This window comes from Dendrobates tinctorius, unplaced genomic scaffold, assembly GCF_039654945.1.
Source record: "Dendrobates tinctorius isolate UK_male_01 unplaced genomic scaffold, ASM3965494v1 ptg000113l, whole genome shotgun sequence".
Taxonomy (NCBI): domain Eukaryota; kingdom Metazoa; phylum Chordata; class Amphibia; order Anura; family Dendrobatidae; genus Dendrobates; species Dendrobates tinctorius.
In genome coordinates, this window is record NW_027361781.1 from 16,593,696 (window position 1) to 16,619,852 (window position 26,157).

Below are 26,157 nucleotides of genomic sequence, written 5' to 3' on the forward strand. Positions count from 1 at the left end.
TCAGAGAGGCCCAGCGCCTGCGCACTGCAGTACTTTGCTCTGCCCTCAAAAAGGTAGATAAGTACGCCTGCGCAGGGGCGCGGTGCCGAGGAGACGGCATGGATGATGCAGCGACGCGTCATCCACATGAAGCAAGCAGGAGGGAGGCAATCATAAGAAGATGGGAGGCACTGGACCTAGACCCCTCTGACCGGACTGCCCAGCAGGTGAGTATAATAAAAGTTGTTTTTCTTCCCTTGCAGGTCGGGTTGGGGGCTTATATAAAGCATTATAGAATGCAGTATATCAGCCCTGAAAGGTGATGGCCGTATCTAATATCGGCCAAAACTGGTGACAGGTTCTCTTTAAAGATAGCTCAGGAAAGATGGCCACCCCTTGATCATGCGCAAAAAATAAATAAAAAAAATTTAAGAAAATAAAAACAATTTAAAAAAAAAATACTATTCTCACACAATCTTAAAACGGTTTTCCGATGCCACTTTCTTCCACATCAAGCAGGAGAGCGTTTCTGATGACTGTGTGCAGAATGGCCAGCAATCTTCCTCTTGCAGGTGCCCTACCAAGGCAGAAGTGAGCGGCACCGAAAAACCCTTTTAGTGTATCCAAACGGGTTACACATCTCACCGCGATGCAAGAAAATCTGCTCTCGGGTGATGTCTGACTGTCGCACCCACCTTGATGTCACTGCTATCTGACGGCTGCATTAACTGCTTCTCCACGGTTGTCAGAGACTCAGAGGCGAGGATGATGAGACGCTGCAAGATCTGGGGGAAAGACACACAAGGCTTTATTGACGGCTACCACCTCTTATTTGTCATAAGCCTTATAAAGTCAGCAAATAAGGCAAGTTACTATTGTAATGGGTTTGTACATGCGGGCCCTTACATCAGCAAAGTTGAAAAAGGGCCTCTCACCCTAAGAGTTAGATTGAAGGTGCCCTATACAGAAACATTACATGTCTGACGTTATCAGGCAAGACAATTTTCCTGCAGTCATTTTGACCATTACATTGTATTGGTGATGTTGTCATGTTCCTACATTATACACTCCAGAGCTGCATTCACTATTCTGCTGGTTAATTTGCTATTGCCATTAATGGTTGACAAGGCAATAGCAAATGCAAGGACTCGCTAATGGAGCTAATGATTTATGTTAAACCCATGTAACAGGAGCATCTAGCTGCATCCGCACTGAATGACACTTTCTGGTATTCTTAAGACCTTACATGAAATAAATATGAAGTCACATCCATCTCACTTCAGGATTAGACACAGTGAGATAATTACGTCACTCATTGCAAAAAGAAAAAAAACAGGGGGGAGTCTACGGATGACCAAGTGACAGAAGAAACAACTGCACTTGACTGAAAGTAGTGCATTTCAGACAGCTTTTTCCTATTCAGGAAAATGGAAACTGACGTCACCAACTCCCAAGCTTATAAGGGAAATAAACTGCATGTAAGTCAAAGCACAGAGAAGACTCCATTTGGAGATGGAGGTTCCCTTTCATGGGGTTCCCAGAGTATGTGATAGAAATGGCTGACATCACATATTTCAAACAGCAACCCATCCTAGTTACGTATTGGGACAAATGACAACATGAAAAAACTCCACTCAAAACATGGCGCATCTATCAGAGGAGCAGCATTGTGAGCACACAATTGATCTGCTAACTCAGCTGCGGAGCAGGGCTGTAACAGGAGAGAAAAAAAAAACTTGTCTTGGCTTACTGAACAGTTTTTTTTTCCTCCAACTTCAGACCTCATGCTCTACTCTAAAACTGTCAGACTGGCTCAGAAGAATGGGTTTGCAAATGAACACAGAGCAGGACTGAAGCAGGAGGGAATAAAACCTGCTCAGTCAATTGAGAAGTTTTGTTTTTTCATGTCACAGCCCAGGCTCTGCAGCTGAGTGAGCAGGCTAGTTATGTTTGTTCACAATCCTGCTCCTCTGACAGTCGAGGCACAACTCAAGTGTCGTTTCTTCATGCTGCAACCCATTTTGACATGGGACTAGGATGGGTTGCAGCTTGAAATATGTTAAGGTGGCCATTTTTATCTCATTCTCAGAAAACCCCTTTAAGAACCTATTCTCAGTTAATTCTCTTACCTGAGCAGTTGGCTTTTTCTTGGTCCATACTGACATTTTCCTGTCCTTTGGAGTGGCGATAAACATTACTGGGAGTTTATCACGAGCCGCAGTGAAGTCATTCTGAATTTCAGTGAGATCAGCATCTAAGAAAGGCAACAAAAAATAAATTAAAAAAAAGGAATAAAAAAACAAATTTATATAAACCACTCAACTATCATAAAAAAGTATATGACTTTCCAAAACCATTCTAAATCTGCTTGGAAAATAATTTTACATGATAAATCAAGCGACTTTGAAACTAAATTATATATTAATATAATCACTTATACAGCTCTATTATAGCTCTTAATTTACTGCCTGGATTATACTTAAGAGCTGTATTCACAATTCTGCTGGCTTCAAAGCTGAAAGTCATCCATTATATCTAAGTGTTTGCAAAAAGCCTTCCACCAGGCACTGTACAGTTATCTGATGATGAAGGAACATCCATTCTATTCCGAAGACAACCAGAAGAACAGTAAATGCAGCTCTGAAGTATAATACAGGATCACTACAGGAATATATTAATAAAATGACTCCATTATTTGATTCCAGTCACATGCATTTCCAATACTGTACACAATATATCAGAGCTCTCTTAAGCCACCAGCAATTTGCAAACAAGGAATTTTCAAATTGGACCTTGCCGCAGTTGGACTCAGAAGCCGCCTAGGATATTTTTCATGTAAGTTATGTAAACCTCCAAGATCTATTTGAATGTTCATGTTCATTACAAAGAAAACTTTGCATAAATTAGTAGTACAAGAGAATATAAGAAACTTTGTAATATATCTTCTCTGTCCACCTCCTAAACTTATCATCCTCTCTGAAAAACAGCTCAAATCTGACTTGCTCAAGGCAAGACAGACTCCCAAGCACAGTGAGGTGTCAGGATACACACTCGTGTTAAGGAGCAAAATGAGAAACCTAGCAGAGGGAGACATGACATGAATAAAATGAATGGTTTAGCTTATCCTAGAGCTGGATTCACAGCCACAAAGCTCAGTAATGCTGAAAAATGTAATCATCCTCTCTGAAAAATAGTTCAAATCTGTCTTGCTCATGGCAAGACAGACTCCTAGCACAGTGAGTTGTCAAGTTACACCTCTTATTAAGGAGCAGAATGAGAAAACAAGCAGAGGGAGACAAGACATGCAGATATTGAATGTTTTAGCTTTTCTTAGAGCTGGATTCACAGTCACAAAGCTCAGTAATGCTGAAAAATGTCCTCCATGCTGCTGATGCTTCTGAACATGTGTTACTTAGAGACAGGAATCCAGTGTGTGTGAGTGTATGCTGTGTATGTGAGACAGGATAGCAGCTAGCCTCCATCCGCTAGTTAAGAAAAAACTAAAACTTATAGGTAGAGCCTACCAAGGGGAAAACTGGTGAAAAAGGCAGGACACAGATAAAAAAAACCTACAGAAATAGTGTTATTCAGTATGTACCCAAACATGATGGCTTATTCTGAAAAGTTACTCAAGATGACAATATTGAGCAATTAATCCACAAAGGATGAGCTGAGCTTTACGTTAGGAATATACAGATTCCGTGGCATTTAACACTCACCGGTCAGATCGTCATTGAGATTTACAATGAGGGGGCTGCTCTTCCAGTCATAGGAGGCCAAGAGGATGAGGAATCGAAGGAAGCCCACCTGGGGAGAACTAAAAGAAGAAAGATGACATCAATCAGAGCAGCGACCCCGCTCTACATTGCCCCTCTCACCAGAGTATAGCACAAGAATATAGCAAGGATTTTGGTGAGAACTCAATTGGCTTTTGGGTTATTGAGCACCTGATGATTGGTTGCCGCAATGCTAAGAGATGATTGCACAGTCTGACGGGATTTCCAACAAATTACACATAGCAGACTTATGTTCGCTGAGGATGATACCTTGGAGCAGTGAAGGGCACAGGATGCAGGAAGAGATAAGCCACAAGGAGATCCACACACTCCTCCGAGACGCTGTCAGCAAGGAGCTGAGCACTGATCCAGCGCTTGGCGAGACGCGACGTGCTCCCGAAAGCCGGAAGCTGCTGGTGGAGGCTGAGGAGACAAATAATCAAATTAGGAGTCATCTTCCCATTGAGCCAAATCAGGATCGTCTTTGCCATTGGGTTTTATTAAAAATGTTGCATCTCTTGCTTTCTATAGCCTCTATGCTGTGCCGTCTTTATTGCTTGCTGCAGAACGAGTTAACTGAGAATCCATCAGTGAACTCGCTATGACGATCTAAAACATTTTTAGTCCCAAAAAACTAAACTAAGCTAAAAAAAAAAAAAAAAAGTTTCCAAAAAGTTAGGTAACCTGGTATCTTCACACTGATGGATTTGTAGCGAGTTTTATTTCGCTATGAATCTGATGGTGAAATTCAATTGTTTTACTAACTTTAAAAGGCACAACACTTTTGCCAAGTGCAATTAAAGGGTTTTTTTTGTCTGAAGCTGCACTATAAGGCAGTCATTGTAATTTTCCTAGGATCTCCGCTAGCTGACAGAGGGAGGAAAAACTGTTGAAAAAAGCCCCTAACAGCTGAGGGTTCGTAACAATTGTATTCGGTCTACAATTGGAAGCATAAATCTCAATACAGTGCTGAGGGCTCGTTACAATGTATCAGTAAAACAATAACTTCATTATAAAGAAATTAGAAAACATTTTTTTGAGTGTGAGAGCTGATCCCGGAACATAAAAGGTCGGTGTCATCTTTGTTATACAGCCAAGATCTGCCTCGAACAGCAGCGATCAGAGCTAGCTCCGTTCACTGCTGTTTAACCTCCTATATGCCAGGTCCATAAAAGGTCCGATCTATGGTTTTCGAACACTGCACCTCCCTCCAAAAGTACAATAAAAGGTGATGAAAACTTAGTACATATCTCAACATTGAGACAATAAAAACCCTTACCCAGATCCACCAATAACAAAAAATAGGGGGAAAAAAAGTTACAGCTCTTGGAAAATGATAGCACAAACCATTTTTTCCTTTAACGAAAAAGTTTTGATTTTTATTCTATAAGAAACCTGTCAAGTAATCCTTGCTACCCAAACAAGTACCAAGCATGCAGCACGTACGAAGCGCTGGCTGCAGTATCCCCGCCGGGTATGAATGAAATGCTGCAGTGTTTCAGAGAAAAACATACTTTTAATAGCCCTCAAGGTGGCGGATGACTAGTCCTACAGTCTGGTCCCCGGCGGCTTCTCTCCGTCTGCTGACACTGACTGACAAGCCTCTACTGATACGACAGCAGTCACTGTCAGCGGTCAGGGAGAAGCCCCAAGGTCCCAGACTAGCTGCAGCCTTGCAGAGACAAACATACATTGCTGCGATCGTACGGCCAGCACCCAATAACAAGCCATTCGCAGCATGTATCAGGTGACAGGTTCCATTCAATCAAGAATATATATATATGTATATATATATATATAGATATATAGATAGATAGATAGTAATACTGTAATGGTACAGAGCAGAAGAGTCGAGCTGCCTAGTCACTTTTCACAGCAAAAATAGTGGGGCATTTTTACCATTTTGCCACACGTAGAATTTTTTCCCCTGTTTTTCTGCACACTGAATGGTAAAGTGAAAGTTGTCACTAAAAATGACAATGAGCCCAACAAAAGAAAAAAATATAACTGTGCACAGAAAAAAAAAAAAAAAAAACTTGGAAAAACAGGTATGAAAAATCGAATGCACAAAAATGAAAATTTGCCCAAGAGGAAAGGGACTAAGACAGTAACAAAGCAACGTATTTATAGAAAATGTTCTGTAAGTAGCAGGTCGGTAGTCTCCTGCTTGTGTACGGGAACCTGCCCCAGTGTATGTGGTGCCTGGACGGATCGCCCCGCACTCACCCGTGTAGAGTGCTCGTTAGATGTGGCAGGTGAATGGTTTCCAGCTCGAGTTGAAGTGATTCCTCCGTGTCGCGCGACTTCACCATTCCCTCTGGAGTAACAAACTCCTTCATGAACTGCGGCTCCCTGTGATATGCCACCTGAAGGCGAAAAACGTAGCCATCCTGGAGAAATAAAAATAAAAGGGTCGCAAATTAAGCCATATAAAAAAAAGATACAAACAGCGACAAAGAAAGGGGCTGCGGAGAATCAAGGAGGATGGGACGGACCTTGTAGACGTCAGTGTACGTGGTTGAAGGCCTGCACAGTAATTTATGCTGGCTGTTTAAGAGTTCTGCCAGCCGGATCTGGAAGGCGGCCTTCACGCGCTTTATGGCCTCTTTATCTTGAGGCCATTTCCCACTTCCTTCCATGTGACAAATCACTGCAGAGAAAAAAAAAAGTGAGAAAATGCTGATATCGTGCATTAATGTACATCTGACGAGACTTTGACTAAGTGTATCTGCTCTTTCCGTAACTTTATTTCATTTTATAAATAATGTAAAAAAATGGACAATCAGAAAATCACTTTACTTAAAAATGATCTTGAACCCCGGAAGGTGCCAGACACTAGGTCTCTCCCTTCTGTAAACCTCGCTGTGCGCTGCCTGTTATCACATGTAATAAACATCTAGCAGAAGAGACACAAACATGGATGGAAGCAGACCATTAGTGGCCACTGATTGGCTGCAGGGCTCACATGACATAACATCACATTTCTGAGAGGTACATATTTCCCTGCCTATTTGTTTTATCACAGGAGCGAGTGTTTCTGCTATGTCATCAGACTTATCAACTTATCCTAAGCCAAGTCAATGACGTACGAGTCCCTGCGGTCACGTTAGATCTTATGTCACTAACTGGCTCTCTGGTGCCTGGCAAAACGGGACGAGTAGTGTATTGTGCAGCAGACGGCTTACCTTTCATAGGGGATATATAGGCTGGACAAGGCTTATCCAGTGAAGGGATGAGAAACTTCTTGTCGGAAGTTTTATTATAATAACTCCACTCTGGGTTCACCGGGACAGGAGGGAACACCTAGAAGAAATCATCTAGAAGTGAATGCTCCATGTGACTCACCACAATCGCAATACACAGTTCTCCTTTACATGGGTATAAGCTGCTGCCACAAGCACGCGGACATGAAGAATAAAGTGTTACCTCCTCATACACAGGCTGTGCCGCTCTGATAGACTGATCGCATCTGTCTTAGCTTAGTGCCCTGATTTATACCAGATTCTGCATTCTAATATTTTATTTACTGTTTTTCCCTTACTTTTTGATAGCAAAACGTTATCCCCCGATCTCCAGAGAAAGGAGAAGAGCGTTAACCCCAGCACAACGCTGGTGCTGACGGAATGCAAGCAGGACAAAGCACTGGTGAGCGTCTGTCATCCAGCAGCCAAGGGGGCGCCAGGGACCAGCCTGCCCTGAACCTCTGCTCCCTTCTCACCAGAGAGAAGAACACTGAGGACGATGTCGTGCAGGAACCAAAGTCCTTCTACGCAGTAGAACACTGCCAGGAAGATGGTGAGGGGTACACCGAGTAGGGAGGAACGCCTCTGGGAATACCTGTGGCCACGGTGGGGAAGGAGCTAGAGTTATATAAAGAAAGTTTCACATTTTTAGATTGAGAAAGGTCCTTCACCCGGATGTCACTGAGATATGGTAAACCTACCAGGACCATGGCAAGAACCAGCATGACTATCTGAGGAGCAGTCATCCTACCAAAGGGAAGTCTTAAGAAGCGCTGGCGGGCTGGACTGGTGGGATTTGTAGGTCATATTTCCAATGTGAAAAGAAAGCTTGATCACTGACCGCAAGAGAGTCAGACCCTGGCACCAAGACAGCCTCATCGGGGACCATGAAAGGACCAGGGATAAGACACCTGAATATGTCTTTGAGATAAGGGGGCAATTAAGCTTTGGAAGACGGCAGGACACAGTGCGAATGGACCGAAAAAAAAAAAGTCGGCGATGAACAGATTAAAAGAATAAGCCTAAGGGTGCAGAAATAAACTACACATGTAGCCCAAAAAAGAATCCATGTCAGGCCCATGAAAAGTCCTGAATGTGAAGGACTCAGACCCCAGCTGACCATGCTGAAGGCGAATCCCGTACAGAGGTGGGAAAGATGAGGACTAGTGATGAGCGAGTATACTCGTTGCTCAGGTGTCCTCCGAGTATTTTGGCGTGCTTGGAGATTAGTTTGTCGCCTCAGCTGCATGATTTGCGGCTGCTGGACAGCCTGAATACATGTGGGGATTCCCTAACAAACAGGCATTCCTCACATGTATTCAGGCTGTCCAGCAGCCACAAATCATGCAGCTGCATCGACAGAAAATAAATCCCCGAGCATGGCCAAATACTCGGAGGACACCCGAGCATGCTCTGGAAAACCCGAGCAACGAGTATACTCGCTCATCAATAATGAGGACATCACACCAGACTGGTCCTGCCAGAATGTTGCAAGATCCCGTGCGGTGGCATCCTTGGATTTAAAGTGTAAAGAAAAAAAAAAATCTAGGTGAAGATGCAGACCCAAGGGACAATATGAGACACATAACCATGACGAGACGTAGCGAGAACTTACGTCTGTGTAGCGCAGGGCCGGGTGCGTTCCCTGGACTGCGGTGACAGCGAGCGGCAAATCATTCAGGCTCCACAGCTTCCTGCTCAGATCATCATAAGACTGGATGATGCTGACCATCTGCTCCTCTCCCGTACCAGCCTGAAACATGCAAGATGATTCCTAATGACAACCTTAGTCTTAAAGGGGGTGTATAGAAATAGAAAAACCTGGCTGCTTTCTGCTCCACAATCAATCCGTGGACAGGTATGGCGCTGACTACAGAACAATAGCAGCCTTGTTCTTCTAATCTATACTGCTTAGGAACAGCAGAGCTACACGTAAGCCGATAGCATTAAGATACAGAAGAGACAGTGAAGTTGTGTGTGGTCACCTTCTTTTGCGTAAGGACACAGTCCAGGAGGTTGCCGGCATAGCGGATGGCGGATCCAGGAAGATCAGCATGTCTAAGACATAGCAAAAAATAAAAAACATTGTCAACATTTTGGACAGTGATTTTTCTCTAAGCCAGGAGTCATGGGCAAGGGTTAGTGTTACATCACAACCCGAGGCGTCGTAATGGAGCCAAGTCCTGGGGCTCAGCCTGTTTACTGGGGTCCCAAACGGACACGCTGCTTGGTGACCCAAGATTATGTGGCCATCTCAGGGAGTTACTCCCGCTCCATTCACTTCCCCATCAGGAGGTGAGCGAGCAGTCAACATCAAGTCATCGTGTTCCTGCAGGTATCTGTAGATGTCACCTGTCCCATAGTGGCAGTGACGGAGCAGGCATACCCCATTATTATATTCTCCCACTTATTCCATAGAGAAACATCACGGCCGCACTCACAGCTGGAGAAGGTGTCTAATGAGAAGTTCAGGAATGCTGCGCTTCTCTTCCACGCTACTCGCCGGCCACACAACAGCCTCACATATAGACGCATCCTGAAACCGGCGCAGCTCGGACTTTTCTCCCCAGAAACTTTTGAATTCTGCAGCCTGGTAACGACAGACAGAGTTATGCATGAGCGGAGAAATATTATTTATGGCTTTATGAATTTGGTTTTTTTTTCCCTGAAAAAATCTGCAGATAATGTGACTTTATAAATGCTTTTGTGATGAAGAAAACTGTGCATAATCCTTCGCAACAAATTCAGGAGGATAAATGTAGTATATATCGACGGCTACGGGTTTCCCTTCTATCTAACTGTCCGTTGCTTGTAGTCAAGTGTAGCTACAGGAAACATGAAGCACATTACAGAACGTGGGTCAGGTTTTTGTCTCTCTGCTATCTGTCAAATAGATTTGGGGCAGGACAATAGCATGTTTCAGTGGAGAAAATGAAGTTCTAGCACATTTAGTGCTGGCAGAATGCTGATGGAGAGTGGAGTGCAAGTGGCAAAGTATGAGATGGAGGAAGACTGCTATGTGCATTAAAAGAAGCAGTTTTGCCTTGCTATTTGGATAAGCTTTTAATGGATTCTCTGTTATAGTGCTCTTTGTAAAAGATCTATTATTATTATACCCACCTCTGGGTTATCTGCAGCCGGTCCCTTCTCCAAAACGCTGGAAAAAAAATCTGCAGTGAGCATTAGTCCCACGGTCAGGGCGCCGATGTCCTTGTGCTGCGCTGGTTCCTCTCTTATATCCCACTGCACAGAGGGGACAGACATGTTTAGGATCGGCCATCAATTATAGTACCCTAACCTTTATTTACATTACACTGGGAAAACCCTTTTAAAATGTCAAAGATCACTTGTCTTAACACAATCAAAGCCGCCGTTTTGCAAAGTCGTCAACCAGATCTGTAAAAGTGCTTGGCCCTCCGCATCCCCCATGGTCATTACTTCCGGTGGGCTTACCTCGGGCTTCTGCATCGGTGCATGCGACACGAGGACCACACGCTGGTCCAGACCTTTCTCGAGCACAGACAAGATGAAGGGGAGAGTGGCTGCCACGTAGTCGCCGCCTCGGTCTACGAGCTCAGTCAACAGCTTCATCCTCTGGCACGTTTTCTGCAGATGGGCCACTTGTGTGATGCTGAAACAAGGCAGAGGGACAGTCAGAGAGGACACGCACCAGGAGATGTGCGAGAGCCACGTCTTCATCCCTAGGGGGCGCTGCACTGTTACCACCATAAAACAAGGTCCCGGCTATACTTACTGGAAAACATGATCAAAGCTTCTCACAAAAGGCTTGGGCACCATGAGGACCTGAAGAAAGCCAGTGGTGTTGGCGTCATCTAGGACCCTGAGAGACTCCTTGGCCTCAAACTGGATCTATATGGATGGAAAAGTGGCTAATTAGACATTTTATCATCATTACAGTCCCCCTTGGCTGTCATGTAACTGCAAGTCTGAGCAAAACTTCACGTTTTTCTATACGGATCCCTCCATCTTATAGACAGAGAGGAAAAACAGAACAGATGGAGCAAGTGGCCTGAGCCAGAAAAAAGGATCGAGAGGGAACTTCTAAGGCTGGAAGAAATGGCACAGGGTTGGCATATAGGACTAAGACTATCAAGCAGTTTCATCATCTCTCACCTGTTTGTATTTGGCAGCCGTCATCTCAGCGCAGAGATTCACAAGTCCCAGGGGGTCCACAAACACCACTTCAAATGCCTGATGGAAATCCGCTACGGAGGGCTGCAAACGGGACAAGACAGGAGCCATCAAATACACACGCCTTGTATATGCAGAATCCAGGATGGGGCAGAACACGTCATCTAGCTGACACCTCACAGTATTCCCTGCTTGATCAGTGTCTGCACAAAGCTTGCACTGGAAACTGTCATCTTTTTTAAGCCTAAACCATCCAAAAACAAACAATGTCCGCTCAACATCAGCTCCAAAAACTCAGCACAATGACTCCATCTGCAAACACCCTTGGGCAATGTTCACACTGCGGATTTTAATATTTTTTTTTCAAGTGTTCAAAAAAAACATGAGTTTTCAAACCGAAACCTCTTCAGGAAATTCTCCTTTTCTCGGAGAGGTTTTGGAAGCATTTCTCTTCTTCTGAAGTTGTTTTGAAGCCTTCCAGAAGAGTTTTTTTTCCCCTGAAGGTTTTTTTTTCTATCTTTTAGATTGGAAAATGCCTAGTTTAGAGAAATTTCATTCAGAATCAGCTTTAAGTGGATTTGCCATAGAAATTAATTGGAATGAGTTTCCAAGAGTTTTTTTTAAAGGATGATTTTGGAGAGTTTGTGCTTAAAAAAACAATCCCTTCAGAAATGTAAGAAAAAAACCATAGCCTGTAAGTGCTCAGATACAGAAGTTTTTAAGGATTTATTCTCAAAATAACTTGCTGATCCCTCGGGGTGCAACCCACTGTATCCCCAGTGATCCTGAGAATGGAGCGGAGATGCACATGTGCGGCCTTTGCTCTATTCACTGCTTATGGTACTGCCAGAGGAAGCAGATAACATCACTCCACTACTTTCAGCAGTCCCATAGACAATGAATGAAGAGGACGAGCATGTGCACCTCAGCTTCACTAAAGACAGTGCTGCATAGGCAGATTTACAGGGTTCAGGAGCCTTGTTCTCAAAATCACTGGGGGCGGACAGGATTGGAGATAACTTACTTACAGAATAACCCTTCATTGACCAGTTAATCATTTCCAGTAAGAACCAACAGAAATGTACCTGCTGCTCTGCAACATAACAGACTGTAATTTAAAATCAAAGATAAGGATTACAATGTAATTACAAAGTTATGCTCGCTTCGTTTTAGCCCCTGAAATGTCAGAGCCACGATTTGTAAAATTCATTGCAATGTCTGCTTTTCTCCACTTGATGTCACTGTTGTAATGGCTTAAAATCTCACAGCAAGAATTCGGGAAAGTCATTGCAATCTATGTTTTCCTCCACTAGATGTCACTGTTGTAAAGGCTTTCTATAGGAATCACATACCGTAACATACTTCCAGTTGCACATGTAGTGCTGCCATTCACCGCCGCGCAGTACAAAGACTGTCGGTACCAAAATCAGCGGGAAATAAAAATATCAATTTCTGCTCCATTGCCACCCACAACTTGATCCAATGTTAGTTACCAGTTCTTACCAATACATGAAATGGCTAAAAACCAGCAAATGGAAAAGAAAAAAAAAAAAAAAGTTTCATGTAAATGGTGCCAGACAACCAGCGACACCTACCGAGGCCGAGTCCGCGGACGAGGACATTGTAATTCCGTCGGCTGTCAGATCGGTGCTTGCTGCGGAAACAGACAAAAAAGGTTTCAGAAAAATTAGGGGCAATAGAAAGGATGCAGTAAAGAATTCCTGCATATACCAATGGCTACTCAGAGAGAAAGAATGCTCCTTTTCAGTATTCTGTAACCCCAAACACACCAACCGCAAAGTGTAGACGTGCACGTGACCGGAGATGGCGCGTTACGGCCCCCACACAAACTGAAGTCAATATCGGCCGACAGTCTAATGTGCACGGGGGTCTCCGACTCTCCCCCAACAGGAGAGGGAAAGACAAACTTGGGTCTCTTTTGAGAGGTCTCTATTGGACAAAAAAAATTCCCTGTGATTTGGGATAAGATTCTGGCCAGCCCCTTTCTTTCATTACACTGAGACATAAGTATGTAAAGAGGTTTATGAATGACATACCTGTATGAGCACTATCACTGCTGTAAAATATTGAGCCTTATTCCTTGCACGGCTCTGCACAGACCAGGCCCCAAGGACCCGACCGTTTTCCCACTACTAAGCACTTTATTTTGGTGGTGGCTTTGTTAAGGATTCCTGGTAAGGGTCAGTCGACATGGAGCGGGGGCGCCGATTCGTTACCCTGGGTGCCAACCTCCGCTGCCAGGAAGGGGTGTATGTAGGGTGGGGCACAATCTATCTTCCCTAGACTCTTCCTATTGTGTTACTTACTTATTCATTAATCATTATTTTTTCAACCCAGTGTATAATTTATATGAGATTATCAATATAAGACCCTGTACAGACGCCGTTTTTTAATAACATTTGTGGTATGTGATTTTTAGAAATATTGATTAAAAGTTATTTTTTTAGTTTTACACTCGGCTCCCAGACGCATCCGTAGTGATTGTACACGGAGCTTTACTGGAGAGTCTTCAGTGCAGAAACTCCACGTTTCATGTGGATAAGATTATTAACAGATTATTAAACAACATGTATGTCAGTACCTGGATAAGAATGAAGTGATTAAACAGAGTCAGCATGGGTTTGTAACTAATAAGTCATGTCAGACTAATTTAATTTCCTTCTATGACGGAATCACTGATCGGGTGGATCAGGGAAATGCTGTAGATATAGTATATCTTGACTTCAGCAAAGCATTTGACAAAGTCTCTCATACAATCCTTATAGAAAAAATGACTAAGTATGGAATGGACAAGGCAACTGTTAGGTGGATTCATAACTGGCTTAGTGATCGGACCCAAAGAGTGGTCGTAAATGGCTGCACATCCAGTTGGTAGAATGTCTCAAGTGGGGTACCACAGGGCTCTGTCCTGGGCCCTGTATTGTTCAACATCTTTACCAATGATTTAGATGAAGGAATTGAGGGTAAACTGATTAAATTTGCTGATGACACAAAGCTAGGAGGGATAGCTAATACTAGAGAAGAGAGAGAGGATTCAAAAAGATATAAATAAACTGGAGCAGTGGGCAGCAACTAACAGAATGGTTTTTAACAGGGAAAAATGCAAAGTACTACATCTGGGCAATAAAAATGAAAAAAGCATATACAGAATGGGAGGTACAGGGCTAAGCCACAGCACATGTGAAAAAGACTTGGGTATACTAATAGATCACAGACTGAATATGAGTCAACAGTGTGATGCAGCAGCAAAAAAGGCAAATGCCGTTCTGGGATGTATTAACAGAAGCATACAGTCTAGATCACGTGAAGTCATTATTTCCCTCTACTCCTCTTTGGTCAGACCTCATCTGGAATACTGTATCCAGTTTTGGGCGCCACATTTTAAAAAAGACATCAACAAACTGGAGCAAGTTCAGAAAAGAGCGACCAGAATGGTGACCGGTCTGCAAACCCTGTCTTATGAGGAAAGGTTGCAGGATTTGGGAATGTTTAGTTTGCAAAAGAGAAGACTGAGAGGAGACTTAATAGCTGTCTACAAATATCTAAAGGGCTGTCACATTGCAGAATGATCAACTTTATTCTCATTTGCACAAGGAAAGACTAGAAGCAATGGGATGAAACTGAAAGAGAGAAGATACAGATTAGATATAAGAGTAAACTTTTTGACAGTTAGAGTGATCAATGAGTGGAACAGGCTGCCACGAGAAGTGGTGAGTTCTCCTACAATAGAAGTCTTCAAACAGAGGCTGGACAGACATCTGTCTGGGATGATTTAGGGAATCCTGCTTTGAGCAGGGGGTTGGACCAGATGGCCCAGGAGGTCCCTTCCAACTCTACGATTCTATGATTCTAAGGCATCACATTACTCCGCTTCTTATGACCTGCATGCCCATATAGACGGCTTAGGAGGGTGAATCCTACTGACAGATTCATTTTAAAAGAAGTAACAAAAGACTGAACACATGCAGAGAAAAGTCATTTTCCTTAGACAAGTATATGTTCATTCTTTTGAAAGTTTTTTTAAAGGTTTTTAGGGGTGGAAATCGCCTGAAAAAGAAGTCATAGCTCAGATTCTGCCTAAAAAACTCTGTGCACTCATAGACCGACGTGGATTTTAGATTGTAATTTAAAGCAGAATTGCTGCGGCAAATCCTTTGTATCTGCATTTACCCTAAAATATGCAGCATTCCAAGTTATACTTTGAATTTTTAAAACGGATATCAGTCTGCATGGTGCGGAGAGTAAAATGTACTGCAAATCTGTAGCAAAATCTGCATGAACGTGTAGATTATACCACGGAAATTAATACAATTTCCACAACAAAGTGTGATACAATCATTTATGCTTTAATTGAGACATGAATGTATGTCACGATGGATGAGTGCAGAGGTAAGTGTGAATGAGTGCAAGTATGAGTGTTTGTGAGCACAAGGATGCCACTAAGGAGCACAGTGGTCAGTATGCACGTCTTCTAAGTAGGGAAGAGCAGAGGTCTTGTCTGGTCCAGTGGCCGGGTCAGTAAGTATGGGGGCCCTGCAAACCTCCTATTTGACAGCATCCGTCTCCTCTTTCAATAAGCTAGTCTGGTGCCACCTCTTCACTCTGACGTGATGCAGACACATCGTCGTGCCAGGCTCCTTATTAAAAAGAGCAGCAGCGAGTGCTGGCAGGTTGGAGGCGATTTCTCGGGGCTGCCGTCCATCAGTCACAGAACCCTGACCTGATTCTGCTGCTTCACGCCAATAGAGCAGCTGCTCTTCTTCCCGGCTGCTCTGTCGATGAGACGTGACAGCCGACGTCATGCTAATAGCTTCCCGCAGTTAGGCGGCCGGGAGCCAGCAGTCAATCAGCAGATACGACCAGTCAACAAAGCAGAATGGAAGAGAAGCTGCTCTGTCGATGTGACGTCAGCGGAAGCTGCAGAATTGCAGTCTGTGACCACTCAGTGCCAGCAGAAATCGGTGGCGGGCGGGATAGATAGGTAGTAAGTACCTGCCTGTTAGTTCTTGGCAAATAATAATAAAATAGTCCCAAATAGCCCCTTTAAGTACGACATGCAATCACATTGTCGGCAGAGCATCGCATAGAGTCCGTCATACCCAAGAACTGCAGAGTGTTCCTCAGAACCTGATGTCCATTCATGACTTTGTTGATTTTTTTCCTGGAGAGCAGATAAGCCACAAGCATGGAAACCACAAAGCCATTAAAGCTTCCGTAACCCTGAAGAAATTAAAAAAAATAAATTATTCATGCAATAAAAAATCTGGGATGACAGTCTCTAGGAATCACAGACTGTAACCCATCCATCACCTTGTCAAGCTTCCGCTGGCGTAACCAGACTTTCAGAATAGAGATACCATCTTTCATGCCAGGGAAGTCGGACACGCAGCTCGACAGGTGATGAAAATGCTGCTCCATTGCCAGGTCAGACAGGACGGCATTGTTATAGTGCGGGGTGGGTGGTAAACTGGCTCCCTCTGCTGGAAGAATGAGGAACACAACCTGAGACGTGTGACAGTATCTGTAGACTGCAAATAACTCAAAACTATAACTCCCCCCAGCCTCCATCACTGCTATGCAAGTTATCATCTCCTTCATACATCAGCGTGTGATTCTTACCTTCGGGGACATTTTTATCTCCCAGGTACCAGGTAGTCCGCACGTTGTTCATGCCGGGGAAGAATCGGCTGCACTTAAACATCCCAGGAGGCAGACAAACGTGAATGCGGACGGTCACCTTCTTTTCATCCTCACCTGTCAAGACAAGAGGATTAAACATGTCGGGCGATTTCACATTGCGTTCAGCACACGCTCACTGGCCCCGTCAGAGCGAACGTGCGCTTTGCGGTGCATCATTTTCTGTAGTCTATGGCTACTGCAGGCGTACAGCCGGACGCAATCTACTACATCACCAGTGTCCGTCTCCAGTAGCCGTAAACGCCAGAAAATAATACATGTCAGAGGGCACGTTCGCTCTGCCGGCACCATTATAGTCCGTGGCCCCGTCGGAGCATACCCCTGAATCCCGTATTACACGGGGGTGGAGGAGGAGGGGTTCAAACATATACCCTGCCGGGTCCACCAAGTGTGTACTGAATGTGAAAGCACCCTTACAAAAAAAACCGGCACAACTACAGTAAAATCCCTTAAAAAGGCGTCATTCATGAGTTGTAGGAAGTACGTTCTGCAGCTTTCCATAGTTTTTGATTTTGTCACCACAAGATCTCTGCTTGCTATCAGGGAACGTAAGAAGTATTGTTTTGCCTCTTAAAGGCTTATTTCAATCCTATAAAGTGATTTTCCCATCACTGATGCAGAGCATGGAGCATCCGCAGAGCACAGCAGTCACGGGGGACTGTACAATGCTGCTACCTCGTTTTCTCAACGCCACAGTCGTCATGTAACTTTAGACTCGGCATCGGTCGGGTCTCTTAAGTTTTCCTTGCACAAAGTTGCTCCTGACTGCCTGGTTCTGCAGGGACCAGCAGCCCACCCCGCTGACTTCAAGGAGGCAGTGCTGCAGCTTCCTGCACAGCAGGTGACCAGGGTGGTGCGTTGCTGAGGACAGTGAAGGGGCCACAGTGCTAAACCACCATTTAGGACTTTGCACCCTCAAAATCAGTGATCTGACCACCAATCACACAATCCCCAGCAACATGCCGTTAGTATGGATGATGGGAATGATGCATAAAAGTTACACATAATGAGAAATGGTATTAGGTAGGGGTGAGGGTCTATCAACTGAAGAGCCAGGTGTAATACTCACCCTCCGGCCTCAGAAGCAGCATCGGCTTCAAGTGATTACTGTTCATATATGCAAACTTGACGCTGCTGAAGATTTTGTTGGGTGCCAGCCGAGCAGCAATGTATGCGAGGTACAGGGCCCTCTTCCTCAGGTACCGCTGGTTCAGGTGATCTTTTGCTTCCAGGATTTCCTGCCAGACATGAATAACTATTACTAAACGCATCCAAAGTTATAAAAAGTCTCACAACCTGTCAGATAACAGATTACAATAATGTAGCTTCATGCCGGCCATATTCAGCCTTTCTCAAAGTGACTCACAATGTGGACAGGGGCAATGACAGCTACCCCTGTCCAAGTGCCCACCTGGGGCCAACCAACCTCCTTTATGAGCCAGAATAGAGCAACACAGTTCTGGTCTAGCAGGCTTTGTCTAATACATTGCATAGACCCCATTATATGAAACAGTGCTACATTTTCCCTACAGAGGAAAGGCTTAGCTTCCTCCAGCTTTAAAGACTGATCATCGGGGGTTAGAGACGTTTGTAGTGATCGCAGGACCCACACACAGACGATTCTTCCCCTGTCTTGGTGAGAAAACCCTTACAGTATGGCAGAATGATGCTTTTATGACCTGTCAAGGCAACCCCTTTAACTCAGACCAGAGCAGTAGATGCACCATGGACCCCTACCTGTGGCATGGTGACTGCGACGTCCACATTGATCTCAGGCTTAATACACGTTCCCAGCAGGTAACTCCCCACCACCTTGATGGAGGACGGGGTCAGGAAATGAAACGAGCCTTTGACTTGGAAAGGAATCTGCAGGAAGGGAACCTTCACAGATTTGGGGAGCCAGGACTGGTCTGTGATCTGTGGAGAAGCGAGCATCATAAATCATAGGACACATTAAATGATGCAGGAGAACAGAGGGGTAGTCACCAGGCCTTACATCTGTCCGCGGAGTCTGTGGGATTTTCTCAATGAGGTCACTGATTTTCTGCAAGAATTCATCAATGCTTTTCCTCCTCTTATCCTTCAGTTTAACTTCTTTGAGCAGCTCTTCAATCTGTAGATGGACCCCAAAATAATTAATAGAAATTATTTAATTAATGCGAATCTGTAATGTCATAATAACTGGAGAGAGCCCCTTTAATCATTGCATCCCTTCCAGGTAGCAGTGCTAGTAACGGATGGACGGACGGAGGGAGGTACCTGCATGTGCAGTAGGTTAGTGTGGTACAGCTGCTCCGTCTCTTTCAGTTGGATCAGCTCCTCAGTGCTCAGGGGTTTGCTCTCATCAGACTTCTTTTTCTTTGAAGGTTTTGGGGGTTTAGACTTTAAAGGTCTTTTTACCGCTTTTTTAGCTTTCTTCTTGGTAGCCGGAGGGTCAGCGGACTGCTCGACAGCCTCTGATGGGACACCGTCCTTACCATGGTCGCCATCCTGTAATCCACAACAATGGGATGAATGCATAAAGCCACAGAGGTTGAGTGGAGATGAGCAAATATCTCGGGCTCCCTCCTTATTCGGCAAGCTATAGTGCTTACCAAAGAAGCTGCAGCGAGATCCCGGATACCTGGTGCACTCCCGATAATCGGGTGTCCGGCGCCGTAGCTGCATGTGTAGCGGCTGTGTGACAGTCACAAACAAACAGGCTCTCCATGCATGTCCTGTGAATATCACACAGCCGCAGCACATGCAGCTGCGGCGCTGGATATCTGATTATTGGAGAGCTCCAGGAATCCGGGTTCTCGCTGCAGCTTCTTCGGTAAGCGCTATTCGCTCATCTCTAATGTTGAGCTCAACCAGCACCCGCCACCATATCAAGACCATGATATACTACCACCCTTCACATGGTCTCCCCAGTAGGGCTAACCTTTTTTTTTTTTTTTACACAGGGCCACGGGGGGGGGGTTGTGACCCAACTGTTGCCAGACTCTTGCGAAAACAATGGGGGGAAAGAGGATCGTACGGCGGGACCAGCTACAAAAAGTCCATGAAGGGGGGTGCCATTTATACGTAATGGCGTTCTATGAGCGGTCACCACACAGGCAGATAGTTTTGCATAAGAGCTGCAGACACAAAACATGTGGTACATGAACCTATGATCATCTGCATCTGATCGCTCAAATCTCCTAAAGGGATAAAAAAAAAATAAAGTATTGTCTCAAAAACATGTAAAGCGCCATGGAATAAATGGCGCAGCAATAATAATAATAATAATAATAATAATAATAATAATAATAAAAAGTCCAATCAAACTATAAAATTATTGAAAATATATTCAATGCTGAAAAAAAAAAAGGGAAACGCCAAAAGTGCAGTATTTTGGTGGGGCACATCCCCAAAAACGCAACAAAAAGCGATCAAGGGATCGCATGCACCTAAAAACTTTATCGTTAAAACAAGTCAGCTCAGCGCGCAGAAACACAAGATCTCACACAGCACTGGAGATGGGAAAATAAAAAATGTTACAGGTCTCAAGTGGAGGTCTGGCCGGCGGACGGCAGGGGGTAAGTGGAGGTCTGGCCGGAGGACGGCAGGTAAGCGGAGACATGGCTGAAGGATGGCGGGTAAGCGGAGACCAGGCAGAAGGACGGCGGGTAAGCGGGGGTCTGGCCGGAGGACGGCGGGGTTAAGTGGGGGTCTGGCCGGAGGACGGCGGGTGGTAAATGGAGGTCTGGCCTGAGGACGGCAGGGGGTAAGCGGAGGTCTGGCTGGAGGACGGGGGGGTAAGCGGAGTCTGGCCGGAGGACGGCAGGAGGTAAGCGGAGGTCTGGCCGGAGGACGGGGGGTAAGTGGAGGTCTGGCCGGAGGACGGGGGGTAAGAGGAGGTCTGGCCGGAGGACGGGGGGGTAAGAGGAGGTCTGGCCGGAGGACGGGGGGGTAAGAGGAGGTCTGGCCGGAGGACGGGGGGGGTAAGTGGAGGTCTGGCCGGAGGACGGGGGGGTAAGAGGAGGTCTGGCCGGAGGGGTAAGTGGAGGTCTGGCCGGAGGACGGGGGGTAAGCGGAGGTCTGGCTGGAGGACGGGGGGGTAAGCGGAGGTCTGGCTGGAGGACGGGGGGGTAAGCGGAGGTCTGGCTGGAGGACGGGGGGGTAAGCGGAGGTCTGGCTGGAGGACGGGGGGGTAAGCGGAGGTCTGGCTGGAGGACGGGGGGGTAAGCGGAGGTCTGGCTGGAGGACGGGGGGGTAAGCGGAGGTCTGGCTGGAGGACGGGGGGGTAAGCGGAGGTCTGGCTGGAGGACGGGGGGGTAAGCGGAGGTCTGGCTGGAGGACGGGGGGGTAAGCGGAGGTCTGGCTGGAGGACGGGGGGGTAAGCGGAGGTCTGGCTGAAGGACGGGGGGGTAAGCGGAGGTCTGGCTGAAGGACGGGGGGGTAAGCGGAGGTCTGGCTGGAGGACGGGGGGGTAAGCGGAGGTCTGGCTGGAGGACGGGGGGGTAAGCGGAGGTCTGGCTGGAGGACGGGGGGGTAAGCGGAGGTCTGGCTGGAGGACGGGGGGGTAAGCGGAGGTCTGGCTGAAGGACGGGGGGGTAAGCGGAGGTCTGGCTGAAGGACGGGGGGGTAAGCGGAGGTCTGGCTGGAGGACGGGGGGGTAAGCGGAGGTCTGGCTGGAGGACGGGGGGGTAAGCGGAGGTCTGGCTGAAGGACGGGGGGGTAAGTGGAGGTCTGGCTGGAGGACGGGGGGGTAAGCGGAGGTCTGGCTGGAGGACGGGGGGGTAAGCGGAGGTCTGGCTGGAGGACGGGGGGGTAAGCGGAGGTCTGGCTGGAGGACGGGGGGGTAAGTGGAGGTCTGGCTGGAGGACGGGGGGGGTAAGTGGAGGTCTGGCTGGAGGACGGGGGGGTAAGCGGAGGTCTGGCTGGAGGACGGGGGGGTAAGTGGAGGTCTGGCTGGAGGACGGGGGGGGTAAGTGGAGGTCTGGTTGGAGGACGGGGGGGTAAGCGGAGGTCTGGCTGGAGGACGGGGGGGGTAAGCGGAGGTCTGGCTGGAGGACGGGGGGGTAAGTGGAGGTCTGGCTGGAGGACGGGGGGGGTAAGTGGAGGTCTGGCCGGAGGACGGGGGGGTAAGTGGAGGTCTGGCTGGAGGACGGGGGGGTAAGTGGAGGTCTGGCTGGAGGACGGGGGGGGTAAGTGGAGGTCTGGCCGGAGGACGGGGCTGACGAGCTTTGTGCCCGGGAAGCCAAGTGCACTAGGAAGTGCCCAAAAAGGGGGCAAAATCTCTGTGTGGCCCAAGATGGGGGGTGAAATTGGAAATGCAAGGTGCTGGGGCCATTATAGGGGCACTAGTGGTGACTATGGCAGCACCACAGGCAATGCACTGTGCCCGAGTACAGCCATTACATGGGGAAACACACACATCCCTGTATCACAGCCCTGCACAGAATATATAATAACATCCAAGAGGCCACAACATGAATACTCATGTGCTGACACGCCTCCAAATAAAGCATTTTACCGGCACTTTGCTCCGTTTCCCCTTCATCTCCTCTCCGCCAGAACACGTGGGTCACCGATTCTCAGACCACGCCCATCGAAGCTTCTCATTGGATAAGACTTTCGTCGCACTTAGGACGTCCCGCTCAGGCGCTCGGGAAGTTACGTACACAGCTACTATAGAGCGGCCATGACTATTACGGGAAATTTTGCCCATAGTTTGTAGTAGTGGATGGAGAAGAAAAGCCATGATTTACATGAATATTATATATTTCCTACTGGAGCCTGCAATAAGTGGGTGCAGAATTACACCGTAGAATTAAAAAGTTTCCTCACAGGACTTGGGGGTGAAAAACCCTTCCAGGAGCTGTAATGTAGTGGCCCACGTTGTCAAAAACATGATAAAAATATATGTATATCAGTTTTGAGGTGTTCCCATGACAACACTCCCTGCCTGGGCTTCATAGGAGATTATTAAATTCTTTATATACTGCAATGCTTTAGTATCATAAAGAATTGCAGGTTTACATCTTGTGAGGAATCTGAAAAAATAAAGTAAAAAAAAAGGTTTTAAAAATATATATACAAAAAAAATAAAAATCTGAATCCTATCCCTTTTTTCCCCACAAAAAAATATAAATAATAAAAATATTTTCAGTGCTGATGCCTTCACTCAGTTTCATTGACAGAAAAATAATAAAAAGCTATTTAACTGAGAAAGTGTCAACACAAACCAATTTTTTTTTAATAAAATTCTGATAATTTTTAAGCACTAAAATATATTAAAAAAGAATGCAGATTTAATATGGCCGCGATTGTATGGTCCCAGAGAGTCACATTGCCAGTCACTCTTACCGCAGAACAAAACGTCGTAAAATAAAATACAAAAAAAATGTAGGAATTGCGTTTTTTTTTGTTTGTTTTTTCACCATCTCTCCGCACTTGGATTTTTTTTCCAGTATTCCAGTACATTATAGGGTAAAATGAATGGTGGGGTTCAAAACTACAACTCAAGTCTTCATACAGCCGTGTTGGGAAGGGGATTAAAAGTTATGCCCTTGAAAGAGGAAAAAAAATCAAAGCACGAAAACAAAAATCGTCAGCAGCGGGACGGGGTTAAGAACTAGACATATTGAGCGTTGCCATAGTAACACTGACTTATAGAATAAATGTAACACAATCTGTATGGACGGAAAATGGTTCCCATAGAAAAGTTCTTTAGGTGACATTTATATGTCCGTAAATTCATCTTACAAAAAAAAACTCATACCGCTGTGATGATACTAACCCTGTATCCGTTACTGGTTCATGGACTGAGAAAATAGTTTGTGATCAGTATGCATATAAGGGTATGTGCACACGTTGCGGATTTGGCTGCGGATTCGCAGCAGCTTTCCATGCGATTTACAGTACCATGTAAACCTATGGAAAACCAAATCCGCTGTGCACATGCTGCGGAAAATTCCACTCAGATTTCCTGCGTTTTATTTTCCGCAGCACGTCAGTTGTTTTTGCGGATCCGCAGCTGCTGCGGTTTCCATTTTGGCACATACAAATTCTCTCTCTCCCAGAGTCACAAGGGACAAAGCACAGACAAAACGCACTAGAATCCGCATCAAATCCGCAGGAAAACCGCAAGTAATCCGCATCAATTCCACTGGAAAACAGCATGCGTTTTACCTGCCAAGAGCTGCGGAGTCTCTGCAGAAAAATGCACAGACTAATCCGCAACGTGTGCACATACCCTAAAGGGAATTTGACGCGGCCTTTCCCCTCTTCTGATTCACAGCGCGAATGCTGTCTGAAGTCTGCCGACGTGTGTGTTAGGGCTGGCGGAACGCACCAAATAATAAAGAGATGGTAAGCGGTGCGTTCGCAGCCTGGGGTCCACCTTGCAGAGATGACAACTGCTGCTCGGTAATGGCGGACAATATCTGGCAGTATAACTAGTACACACGGGTTAACTTCACCGGTTAATATGAAGCGGACTCTGTTGCTTCACAGGACCGCGATACCGCTGAGTGAGCGCAGGTGTTGTGGTCACAGGACCCTGCTCCAAGGACACGGGGTTAGAGTCCCTCTAGACCCACTAGTGTTCAGCGCCGCAACTGCGGTGCCTGGACATACACAAATTAAAGATAAAGCACACTAGGTGCATACAGCGCCGCACTGGCAGACGCCACTAACCAGCCTAACCTTATGGCTGGAAAGCGCAATGTTTGCTAACACTCTATGCGGTACGATAGTGCCCTGGACAGATTGGTACCATCGGACGCTAGCATGTGCTAATGACTGGGAGCACGGTGGCGAATGCAATGGTGGGCGCAGGCTCTAACTCCTATTCCCTAAACCCAAGCACAACCAGAGGGAGGGGATCATAATGAGTCAGTCGCAGTATCAAGCATCCGTCATCATACACACCATAAGCCACAAGAGTCTATACTAGCGCATGGCCGCTTGGAACCTTTTATAGGACCTTCCTGATGGTCCAATCCGAGCTGGAGAAGGACCTGAGCATGTGACCTCTGATCTCCAATGAGAGATCGTCCCACGGGCATGCTTAGTGGACCGAAAGGAGGACTTAGTCCCTGGAGTAGCTCACTGCTGACCAGCATGCGTTGCTATAGCTGGACCAGAGGTGGCAGCAGCAACCAAACCCACAGTGCTAGTCTGAGCAGAGTGCTGAGATCGACGAGTCTGCCGCGCAGCCTCCTCTGCGGCCGGAGAGGAATGGGAGACCACCGAAGGCAAGGCTCGGGATTCCTGCTGTGCAGCGATAGGAACCCAACACCTAACATTACCCCCCCTCATAGGGCCCCCTCCTCTCTGAGCCTCGCTACGCTCAAATGCCGCAACAAAAAGCAGAGCACGGATGTTCTCCACTGGCTCCCAGGTCTGTGCCTCTGGACCATGACCCTTCCAGTCCACCAAATAAAAATTTTTTCCACGTACCAGCCTGCATCACACAATGACATTAACTTGAAACTCTTCCAAGGACTGGTCTGATGTCCCAGCAGATGACTCGGAGAATCGGGACATGTGGACAGGCTTAAGGAGGGATACGTGGAAGGTGTCAGTGATAGCCAAGTGTGGTGGAAGGGCCAGACAGTAGACCACAGGGTTGATCTGCTCAAGGACCTTGAAGGGGCCAATGTAGCGAGGTGCGACTTTGGTGAACTTGACCCGCAGCCTGATGTTACGGGCGGAGAGCCACACTAAGTCGCCAGGAGCAAAGGTCAGACCGGGGCGCCAGTGCGTGTCATCTCATTCTCTCCTTGGAGGCCCGGATGGCATCATGAGTGCGATCCCAAATGTCACGTGCCTCCACCACCCAGTCTGCCACCCTGGAATCTGTGGATGACACAGGCATAGGGACAGGGACGCACGGATGTTGGCCGTAATTAAGGAGGATTGGGGTCTGAACGGTGGAATCGGCCACAGCGTTGTTCAAAACAAACTCCGCCCACGGTAGCAAGGATGCCCAGTCATCCTGCCTGTCCGAGGCAAAATGTCGTAGGTATGTGACCAGGGTCTGGTTGACCCTCTATACCAACCCGTTCGTCTCGGGATGATAGGCCGTGGAGAGATTTAGCTCTACACTGAGCAAATTACAAAGCTCTCTCCAGTACCGAGACGCAAACTGGGGACCCCGGTCACTGACTATCTTGTCTGGCATGCCATGCAAGCGAAAGACATGCTTAACGAACAATGCCGCCAGGCCCCGTGCAGAAGGTAGTCGCGAGAGTGGCACCAGGTTCACCATCTTGGAGAAATGGTCGGTGACAACCCAGATAACCGTGCTGCCACTGGAC

General features: G+C 46.5%; 1 protein-coding gene across 2 annotated transcripts in view; it reads right to left on the reverse strand.

The window, feature by feature from the left end:
* The window catches only part of NOL6 (nucleolar protein 6), a 43,248-nt gene extending 20,725 nt beyond the window's left edge, over positions 1 to 22,523 (reverse strand). Inside the window, exons 1-23 of one of the 2 annotated variants that reach the window (XM_073589808.1) lie at positions 22,368 to 22,523; positions 19,127 to 19,357; positions 18,864 to 18,980; positions 18,605 to 18,784; positions 17,937 to 18,105; positions 16,790 to 16,924; positions 16,481 to 16,647; positions 16,270 to 16,390; positions 12,745 to 12,803; positions 11,132 to 11,233; positions 10,752 to 10,867; positions 10,451 to 10,628; positions 10,118 to 10,240; positions 9,439 to 9,587; positions 8,983 to 9,055; positions 8,613 to 8,750; positions 6,941 to 7,058; positions 6,251 to 6,405; positions 5,982 to 6,145; positions 4,026 to 4,178; positions 3,699 to 3,796; positions 2,109 to 2,233; positions 675 to 764 (exon numbers count right to left, since the gene is read on the reverse strand). In XM_073589808.1, the coding sequence (XP_073445909.1) occupies positions 675 to 764; positions 2,109 to 2,233; positions 3,699 to 3,796; positions 4,026 to 4,178; positions 5,982 to 6,145; positions 6,251 to 6,405; positions 6,941 to 7,058; positions 8,613 to 8,750; positions 8,983 to 9,055; positions 9,439 to 9,587; positions 10,118 to 10,240; positions 10,451 to 10,628; positions 10,752 to 10,867; positions 11,132 to 11,233; positions 12,745 to 12,803; positions 16,270 to 16,390; positions 16,481 to 16,647; positions 16,790 to 16,924; positions 17,937 to 18,105; positions 18,605 to 18,784; positions 18,864 to 18,980; positions 19,127 to 19,357; positions 22,368 to 22,394 (2,988 nt within the window). In that variant the 5' untranslated portion in view covers positions 22,395 to 22,523. Of the gene's footprint in view, positions 1 to 674; positions 765 to 2,108; positions 2,234 to 3,698; positions 3,797 to 4,025; positions 4,179 to 5,981; positions 6,146 to 6,250; positions 6,406 to 6,940; positions 7,059 to 8,612; positions 8,751 to 8,982; positions 9,056 to 9,438; positions 9,588 to 10,117; positions 10,241 to 10,450; positions 10,629 to 10,751; positions 10,868 to 11,131; positions 11,234 to 12,744; positions 12,804 to 16,269; positions 16,391 to 16,480; positions 16,651 to 16,789; positions 16,925 to 17,936; positions 18,106 to 18,604; positions 18,785 to 18,863; positions 18,981 to 19,126; positions 19,358 to 22,367 lie in introns of both variants that reach the window. The other variant, XM_073589807.1, reaches the window with a different exon arrangement.
* Positions 22,524 to 26,157: the final 3,634 nt, after the last annotated feature.